Genomic DNA, 27,398 nt, shown 5'->3' with positions numbered 1-27,398 from the left:
CTTCCTCCATAACTGTGCCTGGTCTGGAAGTTCATCTCGGCGAACCTGAGGCTGTCTGCTACAGATGGGTGTTTTGTCTCACTGTGCCCCATATCATGAGCTTTGAGGAAGAAAGGTGTGCCTGTCAGCCCCTCACTCTCCTTACACAGGGCAACACTGGACGAAGGACTGAAGAATCAATGCAGCGCCCTGGCCTGGGGCGCACCTGGCGGAGGGCTCAGAGCTGTCAGGAGCCTGGGGCTACACCGTATTCGCTGACATCCAACCAGGCCCTCGGGAGGGCTGGCATGGGCGGAAAGATTAACAAGTTTTCACCGAATGCCATGCTTTCAGACTATGCCCTACTGGGGGCATTGGTATCACAGTCCTGTCATCCAAGCACTCATAAGGCAGAAGCAGGAGGATCACCATGAGTTTGAGAGCAGACTGGGCTCTCAAGAGTGAGTGCCAAGCCAGCCTTGTGCTCTACAGTGAGATCTTGGCACACACGCACACACACACACACAAATCAAAACCAGTAACAATAGGAAAAGGCTGTGGGTCCTGCACAAGTGGCAGGCAGGGATGGAGTTAGATCCAACTAAGCCAGAGCAGACAGCGTGTGCCCTGTGGGAAGGGGACAAATGGCTTACCCAGGAAACGTCAGTTTTCCATGACTTCCTGGAAGACTTAATTGTCCCATCCAATAAAGATTTTATAATCCATGATTTTTCCTCTCTCCCTCTCTCTCATTTTGAAAATATTTTGTTCCTGTTCATTAGAAAGAGAGAGAGATGGGCTGGAGAGATGGCTTAGTGGTTAAGCGCTTGCCTATGAAGCCTAAGGACCCCGGTTCGAGGCTGGATTCCCCAGGACCCACGTTAGCCAGATGCACAAGGGGGCACAGCATCTGGAGTTCATTTGCAGTGGCTGGAAGCCCTGGCGTGCCCATTCTCTCTCTCTCTCTCTCTCTCTCTCCCTCTCTCTCTCTCTCTCTCTCTCTCTCTCTGTGTGTGTCTTTCTCTGTCTGTCGCTCTCAAATAAATAAAGAAAAATAAACCAAAAAAATTTTTTAAAAAAAAAGAAAGAAAGAAAGAGAGAGAGAGAATGGGTACACCAGGGCCTCAAGCCACTGCAAAACACCATCATGAGCATATGGCTTACAAGGGTCCTGGGAAATCGAACCTGGATCCTTAGGCTTTGCAAGCAAGCACCTTAACTGCTAAGCCATCTCTTCAGCCTCCTCACTGTTATTTTATTTTTACAATTTCACACATATATACAGTTCTCCTTTCCCCTCCCACTAAAATACTTTTATAACTTATTTACTTTTTGAGAGAGAGAAACAGAATGAGCATGGGTGTGTCAGGTCCTCCTGCCACTGCATACAACTCCAGGCACATGCACCACTGTGTGCATCTGGCTTTACATGGGTATTAGGGAATCAAACCCAGGGCCATCATGCTTTGTAAGCAAGTGCTTTTAACCACTGAGCCATATCTTCAGCCCTGTTTATTATATTTTTTAAACGTTTTTATGAATATATAGAGAGAATTGGCACGCCAGGGCCTCCAGCCACTGCAATCAAACTCCAGAAGTGTGCACTACCTTGTGTGCACATGAAACCTTGTGCTTGTGTCCCTTGCACATCTGGCTTACGTGGAACCTGGGGACTCAAAGATGGGTCCCTTAGGCTTCGCAGGCAAGTGCCTTAACCGTAAGCCATCTCTCCAGCCCTGTTTATTATATTTTTGAGCTAATAATTTAAATCAATAAGCATAGTCACAGGTGGGAGTGGTAAAAGAATGGACAATCACCCAGCAACTCTCTGGCTCCTGGCAACTGTCTGTTTCCACCATTCACTCTGCAGCTATGAGGTCTCACGGACCTCTCCCTCATCTATGATGAGACTGACAGGCTCAATCACACACGGGAAACCCCATCGGCCTTGAGTCCATGAGTGTAGTGGATTCGTTGTATCCAGAAGATACAGAGCCCCACTTCTCATCCTCCCGCTCATATTACTTCCTCACCGTCTTCCGGTTTCCCTGAGCCCTGTACGATGTGGTTCACATGTCACACTTAGGGCTGAACACAAACTAGTCCCTTATTCTCAGTAACATTATCATATGTGGTTGTCAGTAATCACCTCTACCCTTTGCATAAAGAAACTTCTGTCTCCGAGGCTGTGAGGAGTGCCTATTATGGGAACAAACATAGATATTTAAATATTTTTTTAATTTATTTGAGAGAAAGGCAGAGAGAGAGAAAGAAAATGGGGAATCCATTCTCTCCAGCTGCTGCAAATGAACTCCAGACACATGCACCCCCTTGTGCATCTAGCTTGTGTGAGTATTAGGGAATTGAACCTGGGTCCTTAAGGCTTCACAGGCAAGTACCCTAGCCACTAAGCCATCTCTCCAGTCACAAACATAGATATTTTGAAAGTAGTTTAACATTCCGTTCAATTATTATAACTGCAGTATTGGGTTCCTCCCTGGGGTCTCCATCTCTTGCTACAGACTTTAGGACAGATTTACAGACCCCTGTAGAGTGTGCCTCAAATCCAATCAAGAGCAAATACAAAAAAATAAATAAATAAATAAAGGAAAGAATGAAAACAGTGCCATGTGGCCATTCATCCCACTTGTAGTTGATCTTGGACTCTTGGGAGGACACGGGGTTGGGAGAAGGGGCGGCAGGGGGATGGACAATAAGCACCATAGGTGAGTGGTGGCCAATACCACAGGAGCCTATGAAGCAGAAGCCTATTGCCACTGAAGGCAGAACCCCTTCCGGCTGCCTGCCCCACATATGGTAGACCCTTGTCCCCTGCTCATGGACTCACCCATAAGGTTGGACTTGAACAGCCCCTCTGGGCACTTGAAAATCTCCTGGCCCATGGTGATTTCCTTGCCATCGGGCAGCTGAAATTTCTTTCGGCAGGAAGGCAATTGGGTTTTCTCCAGTTCCATGCCAAAGTCCAATGCCACATAGCAGTACTTCTCTTTCAGTTCCCTGGCATACTCCCGGGCGGCTGCAGGACAAGAGGCATGGGTAAGAGGGACCGCGCATCCACGGGAGCACTGCGAACAGAGTATGAAGGACCGTGTGCCCACCAGAGTGCTGTGATTAGGACACAGTCCATCCCCAGCAGCCACTGTGTGCCTGGTCCTCCCCTTCTCCGGTGTTTCCTGGCCTGACTGGGCGTTGGCTGGGCTGACAGTACAACAGGGAAGCTCAGCGTATCCTGCACGGAGCCAGGCATCTTCAGCATCTTGTAAGTTGCAAGCCTGTCATAGACGTTCTGTCTTGGGGGGATCTGGGAAAGCCAATTCATCTTTATTATGTAGGTGTTACAGGCCGCTCACACCGGTCCTGCACCCAGAGGACTGGTCACAGCTGGTGAGGCCCTTTGCCTGGATTAACCTAGAAAGCAAAGTCCTTCTCTTCCTCACATGACTGACAGGTTTGAAACCAGGCTGTGCCTTTGCTGATGGTGTTTTATGTTTTATGTCTATTTGCCATTGTGTTTAAGCTTGGGCCAGTAGGGAATCCCTGAAGAGCTCCTCCAGACACCTGCAATTCAAGCTTTCACTTATTCCACCCAACCTGCTCGTAGTTGGGGTTAGTTAGTTTTGAGGGGGTTGTTTGTTTTCTCAAGGTAGGGTCTCACTTTAGTCCAGGCTAGCTTGGAACTCACCCTGTAGCCCCAGGCTAGCCTCAAAATCATGGTGATCCTCCAAACCTCAGCCTCCTGCGTGCTGGAACTAAAGGTGTGCGCCACCACGCCTGGCAAGTTAGTTTTTTTTTAGACAATCTCATATAGCCCAGTCTGGTCTTAACTTCTGATCCTCCTGCCCCTACTTCCTAAGTGCTAGGATTGTATGTGTGCACCACCACAGCCTTCCTAGCCTAAGCTGCTCTGTCCAGTCTCCTGACTTCCTGTTTCCAATGCCAGGAAGCACTTCAGGTCCTTTCCACCAGTGGGGGGAAAGGGGCCCCGTTTCCCATACCTTCCTTTCTCCCTGGCTTCCAGGGCATTGTTTCTAGGTCATATCCCTATCCTGATGTTTCCCTCCTTCATCTAGCTTGGGTTTTAGTGAGACAAGCTTCCCCTCTTCTTCATGTTCTGTAAGGATGGGGTTCATCAGCCCTCACAAGATATTGGGAGAGCAAGAGAATGTTATGCACACAAGGATCTTGCTACCTGCATGCTGCTGGTAGTGAAACGATGCCTTTGGCTTGCTCAGTTCTTCTCATTTTCCTCCCAATTGCTACTTTCTTTAGGGTTCTGTGGTTTGTTAGCTTTTGACTCCTCTGCGAAGGCCAGAAAGGCCAGTTGTCTACTGGGAATGGATGTCACGCTCCTTATGCAAGCTGGGAATCCAGCCCTAGAAGCGGACACAAGGGGGACTGACACTGATCTGTCTGAAGTCTCTTCACTCAGCCCAGGGGCTCAGATCTCCATGCTTTTGGGGTACTGGTAACTCTCCTAAGATCCCTAAGCCTCTTCCTGTCGCCCTCACAGGGTTCTAGAAAGAAGCAATGAGACTGTGCGTTTAAGATGCTCACTCGACTGGCACCTTACACAGGGTAAGTCTGTAAGTCGTACTTCACCATCATCATACCACCATCACCACTACCACCTTCATTTATCACCACCCAATTCTTTGCCACTATTGCCCTCACCATTGTCACCATCATCACCACCAGCAACAACAGCATCATTATCACACCACGCTGTCGCCATCACCCTCACCACTACCTCCACCATCACCATTGTTACCTTCATCACCACCATCTCCATCACCCCTATCATTGCCTCCACCATCATCATGGTCACCATCACCACCACTATCACCATTTCTGTTGTCACAGTAGTAATTACCTTCCCATTTCTAAGATGAAACCCCCAACCAGCTGACATGAGAAAAGGGAAGCTTTATTGTGATGGGAGGAAAATATGGCAGAGCAGGAAACTGGCTCACATCTTATCATAGCAGCTGAATGGAACAACAAAAGACAACCAGCTATAGAACACTCAATAGGGCTCAATTAATAAACCTCAAGCTCTATACCCAATAACACATGTCCTCCAGCAAGGCTTCACCTCCCAAAGGCCCCACAACTTTCCCAAATTGCCACCAGCTGAGGACCACATATTCCAAACACATAAGGCTATGGAGACATTTAACATTTGTAGCAGACAGTTTCGGCTTCACTGAGATGAACTTCCAGACCAGGCACAGTTATGGAAGGAAGGGATTTATTGAAGCTTACAGATCCAGGGGAAGTTCCATAATGGCAGAAGAAGCTGGCCTGCCTTCACAGTACTAACCAGAGAGAAAAACCACAAGCCAAAAGCTGCAGTACACAGCACACTTCAGGAACTCTACATAGACACACTTTGTGTATCTTTAAATTGGAATCTCACACCAACCACCACACCTTAGGGCTGGACCGTAAGATCCACCCCATGATGCTACCACCAGCCAGGTGGCTGCAGATCCAAACTACAAGCTAATGAAGCACTGAATATACTGGGGGCCATCTATTCAAACTACCACAACCTTCAAGCCACCACATTCTACCACTAGCTCCCATAGACTCATGACCATCCCATGATGCAAAATGCATTCAATCCAACTTTAGAAGTCCCATAATCTTTATCCGTCCCAACTGTTCAAAATTCCAAAATCTCATCTGCGACTCAAGACAGTCTCTCAACTGGTTGAGCTCTATAAAACCCAACCACAAGTTAAATACTTCCAATACCTAATTGCACAGAGTAAACAAACAGCAAATAAAAAGAAGGCATATCAAGGACAGATTGGACCACAGAAAAATTGGAAGGACATCAAATTCTGTAGCGCCATGTCCAGCATCTGAAGACCTATGATAAAATTTTCTGGGTTCCAAAGGTTTAGGCAACTTTTAGCCCCTCCAGCTGTGCTGACTACTCCTTGGGAAAAATCTGCCTGAGTAAGCAGCTTTCCTCGTCAGCTAGCCCATAATCCTGGGATTTCTAAAATCCTGAGGTCTCCATTACAACCCATGACTCATCATCACAGCTCCAAGCTATGGCCTCTTTTACAGCACGGCATCAGCTTTCACAACTAATGGCCATCTCAGAAGTGTTTGTACTTCATGACCTCTCTTTCCTTCATCTGTCATTCTTCCAAAACCAGTACCAGGCTGAGGTATTATGGTGCACATCTTTAATCCTAGCACTCTGGAGGAAGAGTTATTAGGATCGCTGTGAGTTTGAGGCTACCCTGAGACTTCATAGTGAATTCCAGGTCAGTCTGGGCTAGAGTAAGATCCTACAGGGCAGGAAAAAAAAAAGCAGCACCAGGTAGACTACCAAGTGTGTTGATCCAGAGGAAGAATAAAGTTGACTTGAAGGAGCAAGAGCCTCCATCAGCATTCTTCCTGGAGCCCCCACTCCTTTCAAAAGACGCAGCATTCCTCATATTGTCCCAGACCAGAGCGGCTGGCCCATCCACAATATGGTAATCTCTAACAATTGAAGCTGAAAGCCATAGTCTCCCTCTCTGCCTGGAATCTAAACCTGCTTACATTTTTCTGTGCCAAACTCCATATATTTCTACTCTGGTCTTTCCCCTGTCAAACACACTAGCCCATTCCTTCCAAATTCAACCTGCTCAAGCTCTTAGGACATGGGCAGTACTCAGCCAGAATATCCCATGAACTACTTACTGCTGATCCCATTCCAGCAAAGTCCTTTTCCCCTCTGACACATCATAAACCAAACCTTCACTTTCCATACTGCTTCCTGCATGTAGGGTTTTCAGACTCTCACTGCACAGCAAAGCTTCTCTATCCCAAAGCTCCAAATCCTTCCACATTCATCCTGAAAATCAGCACATGGTCAGGCTCATTGTGACAGCAGCCCCTCAGCACCAATTTTCTTTCTTTTATTCTATTTTTTTGTTTTTCGAGGTAGGGTTTTGCTCTAGCCCAGGCTGACCTGGAATTCACTATGGAGTCTCTCAAGGTAGCCTTGAACTCATGGAAATCCTCCTGCCTCTGCCTCCTGTGTTCTGGGATTAAAGGTGTGCACCACTACACCTGGCTTCTCAGTGCCAATTTTCTACAGCCGTTGCCTTCTCACTGCTGAGATAAAACACCTGTCCAGAAACAGCTTGCAGGAGGAAAGGGTCTATTTCCACTTACAGTCTTGAGGGGAAGTTTTGTCTTGGTGGGGGAAAGCATGGCAGAGCAGGAAACTGGCTCACAGCTTGTCACAGCAACACCCAGTAGAGCTAGACTAATAAGCCTTAAGGTCCACTCTACACACACACACACACACACACACACACACAGTGACACACATCCTCCAGCAAGGCTCCAGCTCCCAAAGGCCCCACAACTTTTCCAAATTGCCACCATCTAGGGACCAAATATTCAAAACACATGGAGCTATGGGAGACATTTCCATTCAAACCACAGCAATCATCATCATCGTCACCATCACCACCATCATCACAGTCACCACCATCACCATTGTTGTCACCATAACCACCACCATCACCATCTCTATTACATCACTACCATTGCCCACTTCATCACTTCCAGCCACTGAATGCCCCTAAATTATAGATGCAATTGCTTTTAATTTTTATTTTTTCAAACTTTTTTGGAGAGAGCAAGAGAGACAGAGAGAGGGAGAGGGAATTGGTGTGCCAGGACCTCAGCCACTGCAATCAAACTCCAGATGCTTGCACTACCTAGTGGCCATGTGCAACCCCTTGCTCACCTCACCTTTGTGTGTCTGGCTTACATGGGATCTGGAGAGTCAAACATGGGTCCTTGGGCTTTGCAGGAAAGCACCTTAACCACTAAGCCATATCTCCAGCCCAGTGCAGTTGTTTTTGAACATGGGCGAAGGATCTTACACTCCAGGCACAAGTTTACCTGTCTGAGAATAGCCGTTTCTTACCTGGGCCTACCAGTATGTTCCCGCTGTGTGTCAACAGTTTCAGGAGGTACACAGTCAGGTCTTGGCCGGCTACATCCAGCTGGGAGGTTGACTTGTGCAAAGGACAGCCATCGATGATGGGCACAAAGTATGTCATTCCTTCTCCAGATTCAATGGCTGTCCCTAAGTAAGAGAACATGCTGGCATCATGGCATATGATAAATGGTATCCCTTGTCCATTGTTAGGTCTGAAGGAAAGGTAGATGGAGGGGCTGAGGGTCCAGTTTCTTCTGGAAGGGTATTCACCATGATAAAGGAAGAACTATCTTATTTCAATAGGATCTTTCAGGTGTTCTTGTAAACCAGACGTGGAAATATTAGCAATATAAAAAAAAAAAAACAAAAGAGGAAGGAGCTGTTTGTGCTTTGATGAAGCACTGGGATGCTCTTCAGTGGCGCCCACCACGTGCCGGGAGAGTTTGAATGCAGTGCACGAGGCACAGGCCGTAGTTAACAAGGCCTCCGGGGATGCCATGGTAAGGGGCGTGCACAGCCCCAGCTGTATGTGACACAGTGGCTTCTGGGGTTGTCCAGAGGTGACTGGGGTTTGGGAGGTTCTCTTCTCTCCCCGTATGAGCCTGGGAACCAAGAACTGCAAGTTTCAATGCAGCAGAATGGAGTCCAGAAGACCTCGCCTTCCAGCTGTGACAGAGGACAGAGAAGGTCCTCTCCTACCACTGCAGGTGAAAACCAGGGCAGAGCCTAATCTCAAGATATCCGCTGTCAGGCACCAAGGCACTGTGGTCCCTGGGGAGCAGGTGAATAAAACAGCAGGCCATTATTCCTCATGACCATGACACTGAACTCCAGATCCTGTTCCTTTTGAAGGACTCAGGGAGAGAATGACAAGCGAAGCTGTGGGTAGGGAACACACTTCTGGAGAACGGACATCTGATAAAAGACGTATATCTGGGCTACGGAAAGAATTGTCAGTTTTCATAACAGTAAATAATACCAGTGAGACTGGCAAAAAAAAAAAAAAAAAAAACATTTGAACAGATACTGAAGTAGATTCATGGGTGGGCAGCAAATGCAAGAGCAAGTTCAATGTCACTGCTCAGGAGGGAAAGGCAGACTAAAACCACTGCACTCGAACCAGAATGACACAAATGAGAGAACTGGCCATTCCGAGAGTGGAGTGGCTGTGTACTGTGTGGTATGTCCCCGGCCACAACAAGAGAGTGTAAGGGCTGGGAAAGACAGGGTCCCCCAGAGCCACTCACCAGAAGTTGTTCCGGCAGCGTACAGGGAAAGGACTCCTTTGTTGGCCAGGTACAGGGCGGGGACGTGGAAGGTCTCGAAGAGAACCTAGGGAAGGAGAATGGCAGTTCTGCCTAGGCTCCCTGCAAGTGCCTCTTGCAGCACACCCTCCTGCTGCTGTCTTTGTCCCCCCGCCCTCCAGTGCCAGGGGCTCCATTTCCTAGTATGTGAAGCTGACTTACATCTCCTCTGGGCACTTAGCTAATGGATGGTGGGAAGACTGGTTAGATCAGGGCATAATGGTGAGGCAGTGTGGGGGTCCTACCTTTCCCTGGGCACTGATCACTGTCCAAACCTGGCAAAGTCACTGGTATTAATGGATGTGGGCATAAAGTATAAAAACAAATGTAGGAGCCAGGCGTGGTGGCGCATGCCTTTAATCCCAGCACTTGGGAGGCAGAGGTAGGAGTATCACAGTGAGTTCAAGGCCACTCTGAGAATAGAGTGAATTCCAGGTCAGCCTGTGCTAGAGTGAAACCCTACTTCTAAAACAAACAAACAAAAAAAAAAACAGTAGGATGGGGGTGAAGTATGAGAAAGAACTGTGGGAATATAGCCTATGGACCTTACAGATAACTTTGCCAAGATTATTGCTGTGAGATGCTGAATTCCTTGCCTGTGACTTGCCCTAAAGTTAATCTTTTTTTAAAAAAATTTTTGTTTATTTTATTTATTTATTTGAGAGCGACAGACAGAGAGAGAAAGAGGCAGAGAGAGAGAGAGAGAATGGGTGCTCCAGAGCCTCCAGCCACTGCAAACGAACTCCAGAAGTGTGTGCCCCCTTGTGCATCTGGCTAACGTGGGTCTTGGGAAATCGAGCCTCGAACCAGGGTCCTTAGGTTTCATAGGCAAGCACTTAACCACTAAGCCATCTCTCCAGCCCCCCTAAAGTTAATCTTACAACAGTGTAATCCACCTGCTTAAAGCAATGTGACTCGACTTCCTCAGCCTTGCTGTACCTTTGGCCTGAGCAGTCCAGATGAGCAATATTGACAAGCACTGTTTAGAGACGCTGAATGACCTTAAGCTATGGTCTTTGTCCAGTTTCCTCAGTGACCTGGTTGGATTCTCTACTCAGAGCAAACAGACATGGGTAAGAAACACTGATCATGGTGTTGAAGACAGCAAGGCCAATAACTATGGGCCCACAGATCTGTTGACAACCACCACAGGTGGACTTAATATGATTGCATCTGTGACCAGAGTGTAGGCGTGCTCTAGATCAGCAAAGTCCAGCAGGTCATGCCCTTAAACCCCTTCCTTAGACAAATGTTTAAGAATTATCCAGTCAAAAGTGCCTTATCCTTTGTTCACACAATGTACCACTTGTTCACGGAGTGCTGGTTTTGGGCTGTGCAAGAAAAATGCCAGTGTATGGGGAAGAAGCCGCAGTAACATCCGAGCAGCGGTGAGAGCAGAAGCAGTGGGTTTACTAATGGCTTAAACTTCTCTTCAGGTTCTTTCTTCCTCAGGCTGCTGCTAGAGGCAGCTAGCCCGCTCATGGGCTGGGTATACCAGGAGGTAGCGCTCCCACTTCTCAGACTCTGCTCCTAAAAGCAGTTTGCCCACTTCTGGGGAGGAAAGTCAGTCTTCCCGGAGTTAGTTTTCTCTAAATTCAGGGCTATGCCCCCCATATTGGGCAAACGATGAGTTCTATGAATGTGTAGTCTAAGCCCTCCTCCTGATGTTCGTTTCCCTGTGTGTCAGCAGAGACCCTGGGGATGGGGCAATTCGACTCCCTAACTGGCAGCCATTGGATGCTCTCTTCCTGCCCAAGATGCCTTGAGCAAAAAGACTGTCTTTCTAACTGCCAGCCAGACCACCAGCCATCCCAAACATCTCACAGATACTTTAAAACAGCTAAGCAAAAGATTGCAGCTAAAGGCTGTCACGGTGAAGCACACCTGGGCTACAGAGTAAGTTCCAGGTCAACCTGGGCTAGCATGAGACCATGCCTCAAAACAAGCAAACAGAGCCGGACGTGGTGGTGCACGCCTTTGATCCTAGCACTCGGGAGGCAGAGGTAGGAGGATCACTACAAGTTCAAGGCCAGCCTGAGACTCCATAGTGAATTCCAGGTCAGCCTGGGCTAGAGTGAGACCCTACCTCAAAAAAATCAAAACAAACAAACAAATAAGCAAAAAAGCTATAGCAGATTCCTGAAGGCTCAGCCCCAACTGGGTTTCTTTCAAACAGTTTGTCCCGGGCTTTTGCAGTCCCAAGCTTTAATGAATCACTTCCTCCTTGACCAGAGAGGGAGTATTCCCTCTGGGGGAGGAAGTACAGTGACTGCTGTGAAAGCTGTAATTGATCCAAAACATAAGCCTGAATGACTGTGATCGGTGCTAGAGGCAAGGCTGTGATTGGCCAAATGAACAGCTGCGACTGGTTCAAACACTCCTCAGCCTATCTAAGCAGGCTGTTCAGGCTCACTCTCAAATCAGCTGAGAGCCGCTGTCCTGTGCTGCTCCCCAAGAATTGCAAATCAGGTCCAAAAGAGACTTCCCTCGGTCGCACTTTCCTTGTATACTCCCAATAGTGAGGGTAAAGGAGACAGCACGGACAGCAGAGAGGAGAGGCACCTGGGGATCCCATCCTTCCACTTGGATGCCACCCCTGGGGAAAGAGGTATGTGCACTGGAGTGATTCCCCGCATGGCTCTCAAGGCACCCCAAGTGGTCCTGAGAGAGCAGCCGAAGCAGGAAGAACAAGGGAAGCGGGAACAGAGATGAGGGCAGAGGGCCAGCAAAAGGCTGTGAGCAGCCAGAGAGAACCTGCACCCCTGGTCCCAGAGAGCGGTTGAGTCTTCAGGGCCAAGGGCCTCAGACCCCAGACTGACAGTTGCAATACTGACCACTGCCAAGGACAAAGGTCCCTATATCCAAGGCCAAGGGTCTTGCCATACTAAAGGGCACCACTTACAGCTGTCGCCGTCTTCAAATGCTGGGGAAAACAACACTGCTAGAGGCCAACATGTGAAGAGCTTCTTGTCTGAATCAGATCTTGCTACACGCTGTGCCGCCCTGATGGGGACCATGCTAAACTCTCAAAACCCCCGGGGAGTGACCTCTCTTCATGGGAATACCTTTCCTCGGGCCGATGGGAGATAGACCAGGAAGGTTTCCAGACGTGAGGTTGAGCTGCCCTTAGTCACCAGAGACAACCACAGCTTAAAACAACCCATGTGTGGGACTACATGCCAACTCCTCCTGCAGACATGGTCTAGTCTGGACACTCGGTGGATCCTACGTACTAGGGGCTGGGGGAGTGACTAGGTGAGACTCAATGTGGCTCTCACTGTCCAGGTGTGTGAGAACCCCCCACATCCACATAAGCCCTCAGACAGGAGTGGGTTGGGCATGACGTGGCGGCTATGCATTGAACCTGCCTTCGTGGGGTGGCAGTACAGGGAGGAGACATGGTGTTCGCGGGGGGTCACGGGCTCTTCTGCTGGCGGAAACCACCGTAGCCTCACTGGGAGACGGGAGAGGCAGGGTCACAAAAGGACCTGCATGTGGTGGCTGTCACTGAGCTGGAGCCACAGGTAGGGTTCCCAGGCTCCTGGGCCCGGGGGCTGCCCCTACTTGTCAGGTGTCCAATAAAGGCAGTGCTCAGCAGGGAATCCAAAATCAGTGGTTAAGGCATTTACCTGTGAAGCCTAAGGACCCAGGTTCAATTCCCCAGAACCTAAGTAAGCCAGAAGCACATGGTAGCACATGCATCTGGAGTTCATTTGCAGGGACTGGAGACCCTGGTGTGCCCATTCTCTCTCTCTCTCTCTCTCTCTCTCTCTCTCTCTCTCTCTCTCTCTTTCTCACTCTAATAAATAAATAAAAATAAAATATTTTTAAAAACTGATCAATGTAGTGTTTTTAGAAAATGACATTACAGGTAGCTGGCTGCACCACTGAACATGTCACCTGCAAGATGCATGACGAAACACATTACCAGGGTAATGTAGGGCCTGGGAATTTTTCCAAGACAAAGGAAACCATGCATCAATAGAGCCTGGCCCACGCTTAATCACAGTAGCTTTATTTACAATTGTCCTTAAACTGGAAACCCTGCGGGTGGATGGACACACACAGATGTGACCTGTAGCCAGGAGGTTGAACACAGACTTTGGGTGGGAGGGTAGATTTTGATAATCAAACTAGAGGTCCTTCCCCTGGAAACTATAAAAAAAAAAAATTAAAACTCAGCCTTAGCCTGCTTGCCTATCATGGAGCCTAGAGGTCACAGAGCTCAGGAAGGTCTGCAGGGCTTCTGTCATCAAACTTGACGAAACAGACGAAACACAGGACTGAGTTACAGCAAGAGCCAACATCTGCCAATTGTCCCACACATACAAAGCTCTGTTGCCTTATAGGCATTAACTCGTTTTGTCCTCCGCAGGGAGGCACCCTTCTTATCCTTCAAATGAGGAGACGAAGGCGCAGTGAAGACCACTGACCTTCCCGAGGCCACATGCGGGCTAAGGCAGGGCCAGAACCTGGGGATCTCAGTGCTGGGCCAGGCCCTTCTCTGCTGCCGGACTACCTCCACACGGGTTTCCTCTTCTGGGACATGGAGCCCATACTCCTGGGAAGATGCAGGCTTCTTCTGGAAAGGAAGCTCTGCCAAGCCCTGCTGGGTCTGTTGTGGCTTCCTGGAGGGGTCCCGCAGGTTGGACAGCTGGGCAGAGGGATGTGAGCAGGTAAGCAGCTCTCCGGGAGGGTGTCTGTGCTGGGGCTGGGGTGGGGGATGGTTCTCAACAAGGAACACTTGAATGGATCATGGGCTGAAAAAGGCGGGTGGCTCCCCAGTGTGGGTGGAAAGACAAGAATGAGGAGGTGGCAGGGACCTCCCTGCCCGACCTTGGGGAACTGGCCATCTGGTCTTCCTGACCCTGGATTCTGCTGGGTCCTCAGGGGGCACTGCACTGTCCACCTCTAGCTGGCAACGACTCACCTTGCCTTGTGGACCCCTGTGATCACAGCAGCCAGGCCCTCCTCCCAGACCACCTCTGTGCGTGCACTACGCTCCTGTGCTTCTGTTTCTGGTACACTTGGGGGATGGCATGTGCCTTTGGGGCAGAGTGATCTTGTCCTTCAGTTCACCAAAGCCCTCATGAACATCAAATGTTTTCTTAGGGGATGCCAGCTGTGCCCGGTGCTCAGGTGAACCAACTGTGTCCATTTTCTACAATCTGACCATCCACATGGGGAGGCGGGGTCAGTGGCCCAGTTTGGACTGGTTTCGCATGAGGTGGCAGCCCACACCTGTACTGTGATGGAGCTGCTGTTTCTAGGTCACTGGTATGCCTCTGCCTTGTGCCTTGGCCCTGGGCCTGCCCTCCAACTGAATGTTCACTGCAGGAGACCCCACTGGGCTGTGGGGTTGCTGGGCAGATGGACCAGCATGGCTGCTTTCTTAATTAGCTTGCCTGTGCCCTCATTAGGAGACACTGAGGGTTGTGATGAGGACTCAGGCAGCTGGTGGGGCTCCCTGCAGAATACCCCACCTGGCCCCACGGAAGCCCTACGGAGTTCTCTGCCATCTGTGCTGAGGCTAGGACTGATGTCTACCCTCAAACGCCTTCTGGGCCATTCCATCAGCCCACCACCAACCCCCCTGTGTCTGGAAGGACCAGGGTGAGGCCCAAAACAGGATAGAGACAGAACACTAGATTCCCTCACCAGCCTCACCTAGTCCCTGGCCCTGTTACCTGAGATATTCTCTCTTTAACTGATATGTTGTTCAACGGTGGCTCCGTCAACAACAGAGGATGCTGTTCGGGGCCAATGTGGAGGATCTTGTAGAAGGAGTAATGCCAGATCTGCAGGAGAGAGGGCACAGGGTGAGCTACTGTTGTGAGGTGGGCAGAGTGGGCTACCCAGCCAGGCAGTGTGCTAGCTGGCTACCCAGTCTCTGTCACTTACCTGGTGATGTAAGGATCATCTATCTATACCTATCTATTGTCCCTCTCTCATCTACCTACCATCTGTCTCTTTATCACCTAACCTCTATTGTGTGCCATCTGCCATCTACCTGTGTGTGTGTGCCATCCATCCCCAGTCACCATCTATAGATCTTCTAATGCCTATAGATCATCTATAATCTACCATCTCACTGGCATCCAGCTGTCATTTATCTATCTGCCTATCATTGATTTACCAACCTACCTGCTACCTAGCTGACAAATCTTACATTCAGTCTGCAAACCTGCATTATACATCCAAAAGATCAACCAACCAAGGGTCAAACATGTTTAGGGGGCTGGAGAGATGGTTAAGCAGTTAAGCTCTTGCCTGTGAAGCCTAAGGACCCTGGTTCAAGGCTCGATTCCCCAGGATCCACGTAAGTCCAATGCATCTGGAGTTTGTTTGCAGTGGCTAGAGGCCCTGGTGCGCCCATTCTCTCCCTCCCTCTCTCCTCCCTCCCCCCTCTCTCTCTCTGTTCCTCTCTCTCTCTCTCTCTCCCTCTCTCCCTCTCTCCCTTCCTTCTTCTCTCTGTCTATTGCTGTCAAATAAATAAATAAAAATTTTTAAAAATATTATGCCTGTACTTAACATGTTCAGACCTCTCTCCTTGTCATTACACTTTAACCATCAACAGTTCAATGACCACTTACATGGTCCTTACACTGCTAGGTAGGGTAACATATTATCATTCATCTGGAGGCGCAGTAGGACTGGCGGGGGTCTGCTAATACTGTCATTGCATACTGCAATCTGGGAGTCTTGGCGTCGGAACTAGTCCCCCACACTGACCTATTTCCCAGTCACAGCAAAATGGATGATGACTTTGGACAAGACACAGCCTTCCATGACACACCAGGCCTGGACTGGGGAGTAAGGCCAGCAGAGGACTCCCCTGTGGCTAAAAGGCCCGGGGCTCTCTGGAGGGTCTGGGGATCTGACAGGTGACAGACACGCCAAAACTCAGAGGTTGAAGCAGGCCCAGTGTTCCAGGGATCTGAACTGAGACCCTCACGCCTGGGTAGCAAGTGCCATACCGACCGAGCCCTCCCCGGCCCGGCTCCGGCAGACTGCAGCGAAGCCCGCGCACCATGCCACAGTGGCACCGCACTGAGGGCGGCTCTGGCCCCAGCCGCTGCCCTCCGCAGGCGGCACTAGACGAATCTGTGTCCTGGCTGAGGAGGGCTTGCGGTGCAAGCGTGAGGACCTGAGCTTGCCCCCTTGCATCCAAGTAAAAAGCCTGGCACAGCCACCCACTCCTAGAGACCCTATCTGCTCCTATGGGAGCGGAGATCTCAGGTCAGGGAATTGCAGTGCTTCTGGGTCAGCCAGTCTGACCAAAAATGACAACTCAGGGTTCAGTGAGAGATTCGGTCTCGAGGAAACAATATGGAAGAATGACAGGAGAGGACACCAAGCATTCTCCTCCGGCCTCCACACATGTGGGCGTGGGGCACATGTATCTGCACATGCATATGTACACACACACCAAAAACAAGTAAATGAAGTCATGTAGACCAGGCCTGGGCACGCCCAGGGCTCCGTTGCCTCTCTCAGTCCCTACAGACCTCATGGTCTGGTCACATCCACAAGACCCTTAGGGAGCAGACCTGGGCTTGGGTCCAGCCTCCCTGTTTACTGTGCACATCATGGAGGACATGTTGTGTGGCCTCCGTTCCTTACTCTGTTAGATGGTATGATTGCTCTACCTCATAGCTGCTGGAAGGAAGCCTTAAAGAGAATAGATAAGATGTCCTCTCCAGGTGGAGAAATGGCTTAGCAGTTAAATTGTTTGCCTGTGAAGCCTAAGGACCATGGTTCGATTTGCAAGCACCCATGAAAGCCAGCTGCACAAGGGGGCGCATGCGTCTGGTATTCATTTGCAGTGGCTAGAGGCCCTGGCACACCCATTCTCTCTGTCTGTCTGCCTGCTTCTTTCTCTCTCTCTCTCTCTCTCTCTCTCTCTCTCTCTCTCTCTCTTTCTCTCTCTCAAATAAATAAAAATACATTTTAAAAAAATGTCCTTGTGCCGGGCGTGGTGATGCACACCTTTAATACAGCAATGGAGAGACAGAAGAAGGAAGACTGCTGTGAGCTTGAGGCCAGCTTGAGACTACATAGTGAATTCCAGGTCAGCCTGAACTAGAGTGAGACCCTACCTCGAAAAAAAATAAAATAAAAATAAAAAGGATGTCCTCTGTCACATACATAAAGTAACACCTAAGGTGAACGTGATGTCTCTTTTCATACCCTAGTGTCTGAGCAGCATGTGTGTATGTTTGGACAGACACCTGCCCTGGAAGACGTGTTGTTTATGGTCTCTGCAAGCCCAGGCTGCTGTAAGCGGACATCCATTGTCACCCGGGCCTGAAGCTCAGAAGCCAAGGTAGAGATGCTACAGGGATGGTTGCTCGGGGCTGCAAGGGAGTATCTGTCCCAGGCTTTTCCCTGGTTTCCAGATATCTTGCCAGAAATCTTTGGAGGCCTTGACTTGTAGACGTTCTATCTCAACTTGCATGGGCATCTCGATCCAAAGTCACCTTTCTATAAGGACACTGGTCTCTGTTGGATTAGGAACACGCCCTACTCCTGTGTGTGAACTCCGCTAACCTAACCAATGACACCAGCAGCAGAGTATTCCAGAGACATTCACCCTCGAAGATGCTGGGGATCGATGTGGGAATTGAGGGGACGCAACCTGGCCCACTGCATGCAGTGCTCCAGTGCTGCTTAGCACACGGCCTGGGTCTGAAGGCTTCAAGCAGCGGTGGCTGTTCCCAGCTTCACAGATGCTCTGAGCCAAGATGCTGTGGGTCCCAGTGTGCAGCTCTGGTCCTGCTGCACCATCTGTGGAGTGACTGGGGCTGAGGAACTGTGTCCAAGGTTGCGGTATCCTCGCGTGGCTGGCATGATGGTTCCTCTTCTTGTGAGCTGTCTGCATGTGTCGACAGCATGGTGGTTGGCTGCTTCAGAGGCCAGGGGGAAACAATGGAGCCTGGAAGTCACACTGTCACGTCTGTCCTATTCTGCTGGCGTCTCTCTCTGGCTCTACATGGGAATGGCTTCCGTTAGTGATGCACCAGTCACGGATGCCGCGGTGTACACAGAGAGCGCACAGAAGCCGTGGAGACATACACAGCCTCCCTGGTCAGGACTTCACTGCCACAGTCCCCTCCATTATCTGCAGGGGTGGCACCTACTGCCTGCCTGCGTCCTTCTGAGACAGTTTCCGTGTCTTCCTCTGGCTCCAGGCCTGGGTTTCAAGCATGTACCCAAGTGGCAGCGTCCTTCATCGTCACACTATGTCACTCCCCTGCTCCAGGCTGTTGGCGGCTAGACAACCAAGCATGAGCCCTCCTGGCTTTTGGTTCTGTGACCTCACCCCTGATGGTGGCATCCAGCTTCCCTCCCAGGATGCTGTGGGCCTTTGCCCTTGCCAGGACAGGCAGGAGTGTCACACGTAATAACTAGAACTGTTTGTGGAGTACCTAACTGCATAGCAAGTGATGCATTAAGGTGTCGTAGACCACCTTAATAATGTGTCCTAAAATTTCTATATTGGAGCCCTGGCCCCCAGTCTCTCAGAATGTGACTTCACATGGAGAAGGGGCCTGTAAAGAGGCAACCAAGGACAGTGTGGTAGCCCGTACCTGTGATCCCAGCACCCAGGATGTGGAGACAGGACAATTCAGAGTTCAAGGTTATCATACACTACATAATGAGTTTGAGATCAGCTTGTGATACAATAGACTCTGTCTCAAAAAAGGGGGGTGCAATTAAGTTAAAATGAGGTCACTACAGTGTGTGCTAATCCACGTGACTATGGCCTTCTCAGAAGAAGCAATCAGGTCACAGACACACAGAGAGCGCCTACGTGAGGACACAGGGAGGAGACGCCATCTGCAAGCCAAGGAAAAGGCCTTGTGTACAGCCAGCCCTGCGGCACCTCAGCCTCGAGCTTCTAGCCTCTCAGGACATGGGACAATGTACTGTTGCTGTGAAAGTTATCAGCTGTGGTCTTTGTTAGGGTGGCAACAGGAATGGATACCCCTGGCCCTCTAATAATGCTGTGACTTAATCCTCACAAACCTCCATAAAGAAGATACTGGTTTCCATTTTAAAGAAGAGAACAGGGCTGGAGAGTTGGCAAGGACCCAGGTTTTATTCCCCAGTGCCCACATAAGCCAGGTGCGCAAGGTGGCACATGCATCTGGAGTGCATTTTCAGTGGCTAGAAGCCGTGTGTGTCCTCTCCCTCACTCTCTCATAAATAAATAAATAAATAAATAAATAAATAAATAAATAAAAATAAAATATTTTTTAAAAACTGCTACATGTTTCAAAAAAGAAGACAGAGGCTCACCATGGTCACCTCACATGTCCGGGGTGGGTGCCTGCCGTGCCGTACCCTCTCTGAGCACACCCAGCCCTGGAGGCAGAGACAAGAGGTCCCTACAGCAAGCTGGCTAGCTAGGGTAGCTGGATTTGTGACAAGAGACCCTGTCTCAGTAAACAAAGTCAGGATGATCGAGGGAGACAGCCAACATGGGTCTCTACGTGCGCATACGTGCATGTACACACACAAATGCTAAAATAGGATAAAATGTGAAACGTTATGGCAGGGATCCTGGCAGCAGCCCCTACCCAAGAACCTGTGGCCCACCTTCTCCAGATTGTCCCAGTTGGTGATGGTTCCTCGTGAGATGGGGTACTGCAGGATGATCTTCCTTTGTTTCTCCCAGGCCTCCTCGCCAATGAACCAGTCTTCTTCCTGCATCCCCACCAGCGGGTTCTGAAAAGCATGAGCCAGCGGGGTCAGCCTCTAAGAGTGGCAGGCTGAGACACGAGTCTTCTTCACCCAGCTGGCATGGGTGGGCTGCTGGGAGGGGGCAATCCTGGGGATGAATCCATGTGCCAGCATAGGCATTGAGGACCCTTTTCAACCCAGTACACTTTTTAAAAAATATATTTTATTCATTTATTTATTTCAGACAGAGAAAGAGGGAGAGAGAGAGAGAGAGAGAATGGGCACACCAGAGCCTCCAGCCACTGCAAACAAACTCCAGATGCATGCGCCCCCCTTGTGCATCTGCCTTACATGGGTCCTGGAGTATCGAACCAGAATCCTTTGGCTTTGCAGGCAAATGCCTTAACTACTAAGCAATATCTCCATTCCCTTGTATACTTTTTTAAAAATATATTTTACTTACTTATTTTACAGAGTGAAAGAGGCACAGAGAAAGAGAGAAAATGGGCACGCCAGGACCTCCAGCTACTGCAAACGAACTCCAGATGCATGTGCCCCCTTGCTCATCTGGCTTATGTAGTTCATGGAGAGTCGAACGGGGATCCTTTGGCTTTGCAGGCAAATGCCTTAATTGCCAAGCCATCTCTCCAGCCCAACCCTGTACACTTTTGACACTAGCTGCTAGGGACAGGGCCTGCCTGCTTTAATACTCCTGAGGGTGAGGATGTTCATTTCACCACTCTGCAGATGTGGAAACTGGGCAGTAGGAGAGAGAAGCTTCTGGAAGGAAAGTGTGTTGGTGGGGGCCGGGGAGCACATTGCATTCTTGCTCTGGAAAACCGGCCATAGATGCTTTCAAGTCAGGTTAGACTCCCTATGCTGTCACTCACAGGGGGCTTACCACTTGACCTGTGTGTCAATCTGGGTCCACTGCAAAGTGGACACCAAGCCATGACCAAAGGCGGAAGGGTTTTAGCAGGGGATATGCCTGTGCGGGAGAAAAACAGGCCGGGAAGGGGCCGGGAAGATGGTAAAGTATGGGTCACACAGGCGTGAGGACCTGAGTTCGGACCCCAGCACCCACATACAATCTTGGCACGGTGGTGCACGCCTAGCTAGAGTGACTGACCTAACGAGCTGTGGGTTCAGCAGTCCCAGGGTTGACGAGGGTGGAGACTGGCAAATCCCTGGGGCTTGCTGGCCCATCCAGTTTAGCTAAATTGGTGAACTGTCTCACAACAACTAAGGTGGAGAGCGACCAAGAAGGACACCCGTGCTGAGCATATGTGTCCACACAGGCATGACCACCTGCACACATACAAGCATGCATGCACACGTGAGCACACACGGCACACACAGGGAGCCGGGCAGGGCCGAAGAATGGGGAGTGGTCACGCTGGTGCCTGTGCCTGACTGCGCAGGAGAGAGGGAGACAGGGCAAGGGGTGTTCTAGACCTCTGTTCCTGGAAGGCTGGCTCAGCGAGGGCCCTGGGAGCTCTGGAGCCACACTCACTCATCTGAGGGGTCCTGGGACCCCCCCCCCGTAATGGACCGTGCTTCAGATGGCTGTGAGAAGCTAGAGGGCAGCAGTGCCACAGGCAGTTAGGACAAGGGGCAAGGGTGCCCCCATGCAATGGGACGACGATGTTGCAGTACCCCTGGTGCAGAGCTGAGGAGCTACAGTGGAGCCTTGCCGCCGTCGATCCATCAGGCAGGTTCGTGCTCAAGGTGGCCACAGCCCACCTGCACAGAGTCCTAGGCTGTCTTGCCCTTTCTACAGCAGGCTTTGGCCCTGGGATAAGGACTACCAGCTAAGACCTCTGTCATGAACCCCATCTCCTTCTGTCATGAGGGAGCCAAGGGTTCTACCCATTCAACCCACGGTGCCACTGGGTGAGCAGGCGGAGTGAGCCCTCATCAACTGAAAGGTTGGACACGGGGATTGCCGTCTCTTAGGTTGGCAGCTGACCCACATGTGAGCAGACGATTGGAGGTGCTGGAGCAGGGGGTCTGGATCTCATGCTGTGAAGTTGCTGTTTACCCCAGTGTCCTATTTTGGGGCGGCCTGTGGTGTGGCCCAGGGCTGGACTGCACACAGTTACACTGGGCAATGTGCTTGTCCTTGTCCCGTTTCTTCATCCCGACCAGACTGCCTGCCAGAGACCCTCTAGATGCCAGTCTGGAGCTCTGACTGGAGATCAGGGTTGGGGAGCCGAGGCACGCACAGAGCCTCCATGCCCGAGTCTCCAGCCTGGGAAAGAGAAGAGTACCTGGAGATTAGCCCTGGTTCCACTTGACTCCTGGAGACAGGAACTCCTTCTGCTAGCTGGGGCTGGAACCGGAGGCCAACACGCAATGTGACGGCTGGGAAACAAGACTGAAGAAGAGGACACAGGAGATGGCCCAGTGGAGGACACTCGCCTGTAGGCATGAGTACCTCAGGTCGGATCCTCAGAACCCACGCGAAGCTCGAAGCTTTAGTGGGTGTTATAATCCCAGACTGGGAGATGGAAGGCAGGGACAGGAGAATTAGCCAGAAGCTCTCAGGCCAGAGAGCATGATGAACACAGTGGTGAACGACACACTCTTCCTCAAACAAGATGGAAGGGGAGGCCCAACATGCAAAGTTGTCCTCTGACGTCCACATGCATGCCGTGGCATGCACGCTCCAGCACCCATATGAACACACACACGCACACATACACACACAATTAAAGAGGGGTGAGGATGGCTGGAGAGATGGCTTAGTGGTTAAGACACTTGCCTGCAAAGCCTAAGGACCCAGGTTCGATTCCCCGGGACCCACACAAACCATATGCACAAGATGGCGTATGCATCTGGAGTTCGTTTGCAGTGGTTGGAGGCCCTGGCAGACGTCTGCTCTCACAGTTGGTCTGGGTCCCTTAACTATTTTGGTGCCCAGATGCTTCTTCTGCGCTGTGCCCTGTGCTCCGCCCCATCTGTGAGCACTGCCACAGATGCCACATTTGCAGTGCCCCCCTACCAGGCCCCCACAGCCACAGTTTCGCCTTCCGCCGCTTCAGATAACCATGGTCTGAAAACATCCACCTTGACTCCACGGCTCTCGCGCAACCTCCATTGCAGTTAGAACTCTCCTGTTTTACTACCAATGGCTGCTCAGCCCTTATGCGCCTAATTTATGAATCAAGTGTCGTCAAATGTCTATACTGCAAGACATGACATGAAGGTTCAGGACCCAGCACAGTCTCAGGGGCCCACTGGGGCTCTCAGAATGCATCCTGTGAATGAGAGCCATGGCAGTGTCATTACCGTGATCTTTTCCCTTCCCCTGGGGCTACAGGACGACTTCACAGGGCAACCCACGTTAAGTCTCGACGTGGCAGGATGGCGGCTGCAGCAGTGAGGGGAAGAGGTGCCACATCTGAGAGGAACTGAGCAGGAGAGAGGGTGGCAGTGCAGGGCATTAGGGCTGACAGAATGCTGGCTAAGCAAGCCCGAGGCGCTGCTACCAGCTGGGGAAAGGAAGGGGAGGGGAGGGAGCTATGGAGGAAGCTCACGGGCGGGAAGGAGGGTGATGCTCCCACTGAGAACTAGGCGGTAGTGTGGAGGGACACTGGAGGGGAAGCAGAGCTGCTGCTGCTGCCCCTGTCATTGATGATGACGAAGAAGAAGAAGAGGAGGTAACAGGTCAAGTGAGTGCTGCATAGGAGATGGCCAGCTCCCTGTGGCTCTGTGCAGTGAACCCACTCAGAGAGAGGCCAGGATTTCTCCCTTCTGGCACAGGGCTGGATGCCTCAGGTCCTGAGGTTGGTTTGACCTGGATGGTAAGACATGTGACCAGTAAGCTGCTTCATACACTGCAAAGTCCATGAATGGTGGCTGTGAATCCTGTGACATCAGGCATTGGCAATGGCACCTTGACACAGGGGCGCTACATCCTGAGGACCCAGATGCACAGTGTGACAGTTAATCTATTGCCACCTTGATCTCAGGAATCCAGCGAGAGGCAGACCTCTTGAGCAGGTTTTCAGGGTGTTTCTAAGAAGGGGGAGCCCTCTGCTAGAGTGGACATCATCTCGTAGAGGGTCCAGGAAAAAGTGGTCTTTTCTTGCCTGGCTTCCCTTGTCCTCACTGATGTTTGCATCTACCCTATTCCTGACATCCTTGACTGGCACCAAAACTCAGCTTCCTCAGTCTAGACTGAAGACCATAGGCTCTCCGAGAATCCTCCAGACCTTCAGGGCCAGATTGCGACTGCTGAGGCATCCAGCCTCATGGACTGAGCAGCAACCCGCTTCTCAGCCGCCTTTCCAGCCTGCAGACAGCCACTGTTGGATTACCCAGCCCAGATCATGTAGGCCAATCTAACAAATCCCTTGTGAAAAATATCTCCCTATCTCCCGTGTATTGGTTGTGTTCCCCTAGGGAACCCTGACTAACACCCACAGTGTGGGCTCTGAGCTCAGGTCACCACAGTGGGTCCTGCCTTGGCCTTCCATCCACTGCACAGACACAGGAAGTTACTTCCCACAGCTGTGGGCTACTTCTCCAGGGGACAGGACATCACAGCCTCTACCTAGCAGGGCTGCCAGCTCATATGAACTCCTCAGTAGCAGTCACCCTGCACACATGGTGCCCAGGGAGGGCCTCTTGGCTGCTGGAGGCACCTGGGGGACGTGTTGAAGGCCTCATGTGGGGTGGGAGGCATCCTACAAAAGGATGCGCAGGCCTGTCTGGGCGGGGGGGGGCTCTGACCCTCTCCAGCCTCACCCGGGGTCAATCTCAGAGGCGGTTAGGCATCCAGCTTGCGGCTGTGGGTTTAGTCTGTGGTTTGTGGAAAAGCAAGTAGATTCTGAGAAACTTGAAAGGTGACGTGTGGTGGCCCATGCCTATAGTCACAGTAGGCTGAGGCAGAGGAATTGCCATGAGTTCGAGGTCAGTCTTGGCTAGATAACTTCCAGGCCAACCTGGGCTATAGCATGAGATCCTATCTCAGAGAGAAATAGCAAGAGAAGGGAAGGAGAAAGAGAGAGAGGAGAAACAACGCAAGAATGTGAATCGCAGGCTGGGCTGTGGAACCGGGGCACAGTATTTGTCTACTTGTGTGAAGACCGGGTTTGATTCCTAGAACCACCACCAAAAAGAAATCTGAATTTCTCAGACAACGAATTACCGTGTGACCAAGCAATTTCCAAAAGAATAAGAAACAAGTTCTCATACAACTATTTACATGCTCGGGATCATGGAGCGGTCTTCCAACAGCCAAGATGCAGAAGTGACCCCGGTGTCCTTGGAGATATGAAGAGGTAAGCAAAGTGTGTGCTGGTACAACGGAGGACTATTCAGCCTTAGAAATGGGTAAAGTTCTGGGGCTAAGGAGTCGGTTCAGCAGGTAAGAATGCTCGCCACAGAAGCACGAGGGCCCGAGAGGCTTCGAAAGGGCATGAGTTACATCCCCAGCACCAGCACAAGAGCCAGGTCTGGCCACACGAGTCTGTAATTGCAGTCATGTGGGGTCAGAGACAGGAGAGTCACTGGTACTTGCTGCTACCCCCCCCCCCCAGTCTGATGTGGGAGAAGGCAGCTGAAAGGCAAGTGAGAGGTTCATCTCAGTGAAGCAGTGTGGACGAGGGATAAAGGAGAGCACCTGTTATTCTTCTCTGGCCTCCGCACACATGCATGTGGAGTATACACATCTGCACCCACATGTACATACATAGAACACAAGTACTTACACACGCCACACCACACATACGCACAGCCCAGGAGAACATGACATGGGAAATAATCATAAAACATTACTTCCACTGAATTAAGCCAGTCACCATAGGAAAATACTGTATCAGCCATTTATAAGGTGCCTGGAGGAATCAAATACATACAAAGAAATAGAACGGCGGGTGTGAGGGGAGGAGAGAGCCAGTGCTTACTGGGAACAGAGTTTGGGTTTGGGGAGAAGAGGATGATCTGGAGATGGATGGTGGTGATGGTCTAATAGCAGGACAAATGCTTCAGGCCACTGAGCTCCATGTCTAAGTATGCTAAAGATTGTCATTTTATTCTTTTATTTACTTGCACCACTGTGGGGGGGGGGTGTGCAGAGTGTCTTCCTGCTGCAAACTAGCGCCATTTGAGCGTCGCATGGGTAGCTGCAGAATTGAACCACAGGCCAGCAGGCTTTGCAAGCAAGTGCTTTTAACTGCTGAGCCATCTTCATAGCCCTGCAAGATGGTAATTTTATGCTGTGTATATTTTTGCCACAATTTTGAAAAAGTACATGGGGGCTGGAGAGATGGCTTAGCGGTTAAGGCACTTGCCTGAGAAGCCTAAGGACCCAGCTTCAATTCTCCAGGTCCCATGTAAGCCAGATGCACATGGTGGCACATGCGTCTGGAGTTTGTTTGTAGTGGCTGGAGGCCCTGGCATGCCCATTCTCTCTCTCTCTCTCTCTCTCCCTCTCTCTCTGTCTCTAATAAATAAATAAAATAAATAAATCTTTTTCCAAAAAAAAGTATATGGCCGAGTGTGGTGGCGCACGCCTTTAATCCCAGCACTCAGGAGGCAGACGTAGGAGGATCGATGTGAGTTCAAGGCCACCCTGAGACTACAGAGTGGATTCCAGGTCAGTCTGGGCTAGAGTGAGGCCCTGCCTCAAGAAAACCAAAAAATATCAATATAGATATATATCCCACCACTTTGCAGAACTAGCCCCTGTCCACAGTGAGCGCTCACACGGCTCTGAAAATCTGGAGACCGGGAAGAGCAGAAGGACAGCGGGGTGCTGGTTCCACGGTGCCTCTGTGGCACTGGCTGCTGGGGTCTCACTGTGTCCCTGGAGCTCCTGCCATAGTGAAAACCTCAGCCCCAGAGCGGCAGGGGTGAGCGGAGGCGCTCGGGAGAGGAGAGGCGGCTCTGGCGGAACGAGTGGGTCCACATTCTTAGCGCTGTGGAGGTGCACTGTGGTCTGAGTGTGCAATGTGCCCCACAGACTCGTGTGCTTCCGTGGCACTGTTGTGGAAGGTGGTGGAACCGTTAGGAGGGAGAGTCTCGCTACAGGAGGTGGGCAGGTCTGGAGGTTTCACTGGTCAACCCATCTTCCTACCTCCACTCTGCTTCCTGCCTGGACCCAGCGGCCACACGCTCCGGCTGCCACGCCCTCCCCACCATGGAGGAGCTCTTCTTAAACCCTGAGCCAAAAGAAATGCTTCTTCCCTCAAGTAGCTTCTGTCAGATACTTTGTCACAACAATGAAGAACGTAACTAATATAGGAGGGCAGGGGTTCCTGATGAAAGAAAGAACCCACCACACACACACATACACACACACACACTTGCCCTTGCACCTTCCATCTTGGCATGGTAGACCAAAAAGACTCTCGCCACGGGCAGGCCCCTGGCCTTAAGCTTTGAGCTTCCAGAAGTCTCAGAAATCTGTGCTCTGTGGACATCACCAAGCCTTGGGTGTT

General features: G+C 50.7%; 1 protein-coding gene across 1 annotated transcript in view; it reads right to left on the bottom strand.

Annotated features, from left to right (window-relative positions):
- Positions 1 to 27,398, bottom strand: part of LOC105943786 (actin-85C-like) — a 47,097-nt gene that overhangs the window by 5,165 nt on the left and 14,534 nt on the right. Inside the window, exons 3-7 of the mRNA XM_045142376.1 lie at positions 19,867 to 19,995; positions 14,952 to 15,062; positions 9,208 to 9,292; positions 7,946 to 8,107; positions 2,828 to 3,016 (exon numbers count right to left, since the gene is read on the bottom strand). Coding sequence (XP_044998311.1) covers positions 2,828 to 3,016; positions 7,946 to 8,107; positions 9,208 to 9,292; positions 14,952 to 15,062; positions 19,867 to 19,995 — 676 coding nt within the window. The remainder of the gene's footprint in view (positions 1 to 2,827; positions 3,017 to 7,945; positions 8,108 to 9,207; positions 9,293 to 14,951; positions 15,063 to 19,866; positions 19,996 to 27,398) is intronic.

The sequence above is a fragment of the Jaculus jaculus genome, chromosome 1, assembly GCF_020740685.1.
Source record: "Jaculus jaculus isolate mJacJac1 chromosome 1, mJacJac1.mat.Y.cur, whole genome shotgun sequence".
NCBI classification, from domain to species: Eukaryota; Metazoa; Chordata; class Mammalia; order Rodentia; family Dipodidae; genus Jaculus; species Jaculus jaculus.
Note: the sequence above shows the minus strand (reverse complement) of the source record. Positions and strands in the feature narration are given on the sequence as shown.